Source organism: Solanum tuberosum, unplaced genomic scaffold, assembly GCF_000226075.1.
Source record: "Solanum tuberosum cultivar DM 1-3 516 R44 unplaced genomic scaffold, SolTub_3.0 scf00042, whole genome shotgun sequence".
NCBI lineage: Eukaryota > Viridiplantae > Streptophyta > Magnoliopsida > Solanales > Solanaceae > Solanum > Solanum tuberosum.
In genome coordinates, this window is record NW_006238967.1 from 822,561 (window position 1) to 829,858 (window position 7,298).

Sequence of the window (7,298 nt, forward strand, 5' to 3'; positions counted from 1 at the left end):
TTAAGTATTATTATTTTATTTATTATTTTACGTATTATTTTATAGAATTAGAAAACAAGCAATATTTTTGTAAGATCATAAAAAAAAAAATAACAACTAAAGATTACAACCTTTCAAAAACTGTATAATATTGATTGAAAATTTGAATATGAACATTTTAATTTAATAAAGATAAAAATTTAATTTAATTTTTGTAATAGATGTTTAAATTAGTTTGTCTCTATAAAATAATCGTAATAATAAAAGTACATTAATACTTGTCCTTAATCATAATTTGACTCTCAAAAGCACATTTAAATAAGATTAGCTAAACACGATTTGCTTATAAAAAGCACTTTTCAAATGAATTAGCCAAACACAAATTTCTTTATTTCCAAAGCACTTTTTTGAAAGCTATTTTAAAAAAAAAGTGCTTATGAAAATAAGCAGTTTTTAGCAATAATGCCAAATAGGAAAAACGGCTTATTTTTAGAAGCACTTTTTTAAAATGACTTTTCGGAAAAGTGCTTTTGAAAAATAATAATTTGTGTTTGGTTAATTCATTTGAAAAGTGTTTTTCATAAGCAAATTGCGTTTTGCTAATCTTTTAAAAAAAGTCTTTTTAAGAGTCAAATTATGAAAAAAGACAACTATTAATGTACTTTTAATATTAAGATTATTTTATATAGAGAAACTATTTTAAATATCTATTATAAAATAGTTAATTAAAATTTTATTTTTATTAAATTAAAATGTACATATTTAAATATTCAATCAGTATTACACCTTTTTCTTTTGGAGGATTGAAATCTTTAATTGCTATTTTCTCTCTCTTTTACTAACCTTACAAAATTATAGTTATTTTTTTTTTTAAATTCTGTAAAAATTATACGTAAAATAATATGTAAGATATAAAATAATAATATATAAATATAAAATAAAATATAAATTTATTATATATAAATAAAAAATAAAATTCTTAAATGAAATTTAGCCAAACTTATGAGATGTGTTAATTAATTAATAAGAGATATATTGGTAAATATGTATATATGAAAGAGATATTTTAGTCTCGAGAAAGATAATTTTTTGTTTCTGATTCTGCTTTTTTAAGAAGCAAATTTTTTTAGCTTCTTCTCAACATTAGAAAAATTGCTTTTGCTTCTATTTAAAAACACTTTTATTGATTTGTCAAACACATAATTTTTCAACAAAAGTATTTTTTTTATCATAATAAGTGCGGTCAAAAGGACCTATCAGCGACCACCAAGCCATCTCTCAAGCCATAGAATATAGTTTGATCATCAACAAACAAACCAATACAAAGGCGCAGAAAACCACTGCAAAGGTCAAATGGGAACCTCCTCAATTGGGAACCTACAAACTGAACGTTGATGCCTCTGTGAAGCAAAGTCCGGGCCCTGGGGTATAGGAGGTCTAGTTAGAAATCACTTGGGCCACTGGATCATAGGCTTTAGTGAGCACCCCCCCCCCCCACACACACACACAAATCTTGTTAGAGCTTAATTGCTGGCTATGAGGAGAGGCCATAACTTTACTCCCCTTGAAATTAACTCAGACTCTATTAAGACTATTCATATGCTTACAAATCAGAATATTAACATGATGTATGATAACATTGTTGTTGAGTGCAGATGCTTGATGCTGAAGCTGGAAATCACCAAAGTGACCCAGGTGTTTAGGGAGCAAAATAGTGTAGCAGACAAATTGGCAAAGGAGGGGACGAAAGTGGCAATTTTGACGAACCAAACATTTTGCTAGTTCCTCCAATGTATCCCCAAAGGGAGGTAGAAGCAGACATTCTAGGAACTATGTATACTAGATTAACAAACAATATTTCTAGCATTTTTCAGGGTCAGGATGTGACCCAACTTAATTGAAACGGGCATCATGCTGCGGCGAATGCACCGATACATTGCCCCTCCTAATTATTATTAATATATTAACTCTTTCCTGACAAAAAAAAAACAAACTTTTCACTTGATTGAATAATGCCAATTAGAATATTAATTTTTTTACTTTTATAATATTTCGTATTACTTCTAGTTACAATTAATCAATATTATAGTGATTGTTACTTTTAGAAGACATTCAAAGTTAAGACTTTTTTTTAAAATTTAATTACTTGATAATCTAATTAGTTTGAGCTTGAAATGTTTAATAATACATCTCAAAGAACTAAAGACAATCTCATAAAGTCAATTAAAATATGATTGATTCAAATTGAAGTCAAGACAAATTAAGAAATAGAAAATAATTATAAATTTAATTATCTACAAATTTTAATTATAATTACATCAATAATAAAAATTTAAAAATATGTACATAACAATTGTAGTAAGAAATTACAAAACACACTATTATTTTTCAAAAATTAATAGTAACAATAAAGTACATAGTCATTTATATTCTAGTTAGGGTATTTTGTTTCTTCAAGTGTGCTATTGGTCAATACTGTGCTTCTCACCATTAACGTTTTACGTCGCCTCCATCAGACCTGGTTGTCTCTTGTTATGTATGTATCTCCTTCATCTTGCTCACTGGTTTTGGTTCTTCCTTTAATCCTGCCTCTTGCTCAAATTTAGTTCTTTTTTGTGCATTCTTCGGTATGTTTTCGTATTTGAGCTTTCCTTTATTGAGCTGAGTTTGGGAGGGTTTTTGGTTCTTTGGAGGATTTGTAATTTGGAGGGGTCTTATATTTTTGGGCCTGAAGTAGCTTTAGTGTTGAGCCGTCCTTGGATGGTTGTAAGTTTGTTATACATTGTTTCCTAATATATTGATAGAAGTTGGGTGTTGCATGAATGAATATTAAATTTTTATCTCTTGGTAAGTGTTTACTTGAACTAAATTTGGACAAGGTGTTCAGTATTACTATAGATAATGCTTTTTAAAAATAATGTCATGGTTAAACAATTAGAGATGTGGGAAACTAATATGATGAGTTGTATGCATCTTCATTTGAGCTGTATGACTCTCATACTTAATCTTACAGTTCAAGAAGGTTTGAAAGAAATTGGTGCTTTTGTCAAATCTGTTAGGCAATAGGTCATGTATGTTGCATCATCTCCTACAAAGACGAGAAAATTTAAGGATTATTGTGAACATGAAACGATAGATTGTGATAAATCATTATCTTTGGATGTTGTACTAGGTGGAATTACACCTACTTAATGTTGGATTTAACACAAAACATTGAGAAGGCGTTTGATAGATTTGTTCTTCACTCATATTTGTGAAGATGGTAGTTTTGCAGGTCTAATTGAATGTGATGATTGGGTGAATGTGAGGTGGGGTTTTACCTAGTAGGAACATTCTAATAGAAAACCAAGAAAGTGCAAATAAAAAAAGAAGATAAAACTTATTAGTCACCTTACTCGGGAAGTTATTGCCCATAAACCCTTCAAACTCTACAAGACAATAAAACTAGTGGAAAGAGTCAACAAGCTGAACAACAATGCGACGAGTACTTCGTCAAATCCTCAACTGCATATTAAGGTTGTCTTCATGTGTGTGTGTTTGTTAGCAGGATTTGAACAGTTATGACGTTCATTCAAATGCTTTGTTGATTTTCATTTTTTTTAATTAGAGGATTAATTAGATGGGCAAGCTAGGGAAGAAAGCGAGGAAGTTTGCCAAGAAGAATCTTCCGTCAGTGCTTCGAGATCGCCGAAAGAAGAAAGCTTTATTCAAAAAGAGATATTCATCCAGTAAATATTTCTCTCTCTCTGTGTGTGTGTGTCTTCTTGATTACCTTACATTAGTTTATCTTTAGTTTTCATTGCTATATTTTTATTAGATTTAGAGGTTTTTATTTTGCAAGAAATGTCACAAGACTAAAATATGTGTAAGCCATTGTTTTATAGACTTAAATTGGGCACACTTCGAATGGTATGTATTTACATCACAACTTTTGTATTTGATAGATAGATGAGAGTAATTGGGAAAGAAGAAGAATAGTGATGGGGTTGTTCAGTCTGCTGCAATACAACTTATTTTCCCTGATTGCTCTTATTTAATTGAAAGAGTTACTTAAAGAATAATATTCTGATATTCCAAGTAAAGGATTTTTCAAGTTTGCACAAGTACTCCAGAAACTTATATTCCTTTAAACTGAGTAGTGAGTGTAGAGGTGCAATCCCATCTTGAAAGCTCTAGTTCTTATAGGGAACTCATGGGTGTGCGAAAGGTAACAGGAAAGATTACACAAATGGTGAGAGTTCTGTTTTATCATTGGCTGTAACTTATTTGTTTTTTATGTACTTATGTCAAAAGCTTTACCAGATGGATCAAGTTTGCTTCTCTGTTTTGACTTCCCTGGACATCTTGCCACTATTTTTTATTGTGCAAGTACATTTATTGAGATTAGACATTCATATGAATATCTTTATGACCTTGAGTTCTTTAATTATTGTAGAAAATGTGCAGAGTAATGTTGAAGACCAAGCCAAATTAATAGATCACTCAAATGAAAGGTGAATTTAGTTCATATTTTAAAGTTGGATACAAGCTGTTTTCTTCTAAGGCTGGATATTTTTGTCCTCTTATGCTGTTTCATCTTCTACTTGTGGCTTCACTTATTCTAAAATTGAAAACTGATGCTAACCAGTTACCACTTTTAGATTTGTAGTAAATGTTGGACTTGATTGTCCAATATAGGTGAAACAGGGAGGGGATTGTTTTTCCTGCAATGGCATACAGTAAAAGAGCTGAGATATGAGAAGAATCTGAAGCTCGGGGAAGGTCCTGGGCCACAAATAAAGTAGAACCAAATGCTGTAAATCTATTTTTTCAGCTAGATAGGTCACATCGATTATAAAGACTAATATCTTTCGGTGATATAGTCTGATGTCATCAAACTGAAAACTCCTTACATCAATTGATTTCATTGGACCTCTCATTGCAATTGAACGCCTCATGTTTTTGTAGACCGATTATTTGTACTAAAAGCTATGTGACTAGTAAATCTAGTTAGATAGTGACAATATTCTCAACCTAGAAGATTGTAATTTCTCTTGGACGATGTGTCTAGTCAAAATTACTAGTTCTGTTGACTATGCTTAGGTTGCCGCATTCTCAGAGTTAGTTTACTCATTTCCAGTGCCTATCCTTTCCTCAATAAGCTAAACGTCTTTTGCAGCATAAGGTCCACGAAGCCTGAAGCTATGCTCATGTTTCTTTCGGGAAGAACTCTTCATTTTCTCTTTCGCTACTTTCCTTATCAGCATTCTGATTCAAATAATGTTTTAGCAGTTCTTTGTTATTGGTGCTCTCTGTTTTTTCCGGTTCCTCTCTGTAGTAGAAGCTACTATCCAAGACTTGCAAGGGATGTTTAAGTAAAGGAAAAGATGTTGTTTTGGGGGACACGCACAATGTTTCTTGCATCAAAGTAACAGTCTCTCAAGATATGGAATTGTAAAATCTAAGTTTCTCGCGATGTGTTTCAACTTGTGGCTTTGCCTATCTTCATTACTTCAATTTTTCAGCATTTGACCCCTTGATATCATCAAAAAAGGTCTGTTCAACCCAGTGTTGTCAAAGAAAAAAAGCTTTAGAAGTGCTCGAGGTCTATTGGGGATTTAAGCATGACCACAATGGAAGTGTTGGTGTTAGTAAAAGAAGGTACTGTGAAGAAAAAAGAATAAAATCTATCTATCGTGCAAGAAACTAACAGATTCTTCATAATGTCTTACTAAGCAATTAATGTGTCTCTTTGCTGAGGTTGTCAAACAAATAGATCTCTTTGCCGATTAAATTTGTTGTTTAGTACTGCTCGATTTAAGATAGTATTCTTGGGTAATAAGGCACACATCTTAGTGCCTTGCCTACGCTGAAGCACAACTTAAATGAGGCAAGGCACCATCCCTGAGCTTTTCTGAGCTTCAGTGCATAAAATGAGCTTTTAACAGCACTGTTTCATCCCTTGTAAAAAAAAAAAGGTCTGTTCATCCCTTGTATGCTGGAACTTTTGTTCCTGGTGTTTCTATCTTGTCACATAAATCACATAGTTATTGACTAGTCATAAGTTTTTCAGAAACACTGAAGTTGAAGCTTTTGAAGACTTGCCTCTTGAGGCACCATTCATGGAAAATGACTGTGATGGTGTTGTCGATTCTTCAGACAGTGATGGATATCTTTCGGAGGTCTCAATCTTCAATTTAGCAATCATCTGTACTTCAATGTCAACTTTTTGCTTTATCTAAACTTTTTATGTCCATGTTTCAGGATATAAGCTATGAAAATGAAACAGAAAGTGAACCTGGGAAACTTTTAGAAGGTCCATCATCTGACTTAACTGGGATTATCTTGGTCTTCTGTTCCTCATCTTAACATCCCTTGTATTATTTACTTATTTCTAACTTTTCTCCTTTCAAATGCACAAATCCTCTGATTCATTAATGGATGTGCAGGTGACAAATGTACTAGTGAATTGATGATGCAGAATATAAAAATTCAGGAAAATCTTGCTGGACAAAAGAGAAAGCTGGAAAGGTTGAAGAGGAAGGTAGGTTGCTTTTGCTAATTAAATCTATTGTCTTTCAAGAGTTCAAAAGATGAACCTTGTGGATTTACAGAAAAAGTCTTATGATATTGTAAACAACCAAGGTGGCCTTGGCCTGAGAAACCTAAAACAACCAAAATAATTGCTTACTACCAAACTGGTTATGGAGATTCAGTACTGAAGAGGAAGCCCTATGGAGAACGTTCACAACAGGGAAATATGGCTTGCTTATATGGACTACTGAGGAGGTGTGGGGTCTTTTTGGATGTAGTGTGTGGAAGATCATTCGAAGGTTGTGGCCAGATTTCAACAACAATATCTATGTCAGTGTGGGTTGTTAGAATAGGAATAGGTTTACACAATCCTATTTAGAATAGGAATAGGAATACAAATAGGAATAGGAATAGTAAATAGTATCCTACTTGGTAAAGAATTGTATTCTAGTGTCTATAAATAGGATCTCGATGTAATAATGTAGACATGACACCAATTCAATAATATTTTTCTCATATATTTCTCACATGGTATCAGTCTCTACGATCTTGGTAGAAAATCAAAGAGCTTCCGCTGCCGGGGGGCGGCTATTACTCATATATGCCGCCCATCTGGCCAATGATCAATGATATATGAACATATTCAAGGGAAGAAAACTCAATCAGACAGGTCACCGTGCGTCAATTTTCGGTGACTTTCTAGGGCTGTTTTGTGTCAACCCCATATCTGTCGGTATTTGTGTAGCACCGTGTCATCTTTCCGGTGACTACTTTTTCATATTCAATTTATGTAGCACCGTGCTATT

General features: G+C 32.6%; 1 protein-coding gene across 3 annotated transcripts in view; it reads left to right on the forward strand.

The window, feature by feature from the left end:
• The first annotated feature begins 2,429 nt into the window (after positions 1–2,429).
• The window catches only part of LOC102578727 (nucleolar complex protein 2 homolog), a 16,287-nt gene continuing 11,418 nt past the window's right edge, over positions 2,430–7,298 (forward strand). For 2 of the 3 annotated variants that reach the window (XM_006343119.2, XM_015306834.1), the window contains exons 1-6: positions 2,430–2,515; positions 3,587–3,707; positions 4,415–4,472; positions 6,032–6,140; positions 6,223–6,274; positions 6,408–6,502. In XM_006343119.2, coding sequence (XP_006343181.1) covers positions 3,599–3,707; positions 4,415–4,472; positions 6,032–6,140; positions 6,223–6,274; positions 6,408–6,502 — 423 coding nt within the window. In that variant the 5' untranslated portion in view covers positions 2,430–2,515; positions 3,587–3,598. The remainder of the gene's footprint in view (positions 2,516–3,586; positions 3,708–4,414; positions 4,473–6,031; positions 6,141–6,222; positions 6,275–6,407; positions 6,503–7,298) is intronic. The other variant, XM_015306835.1, reaches the window with a different exon arrangement.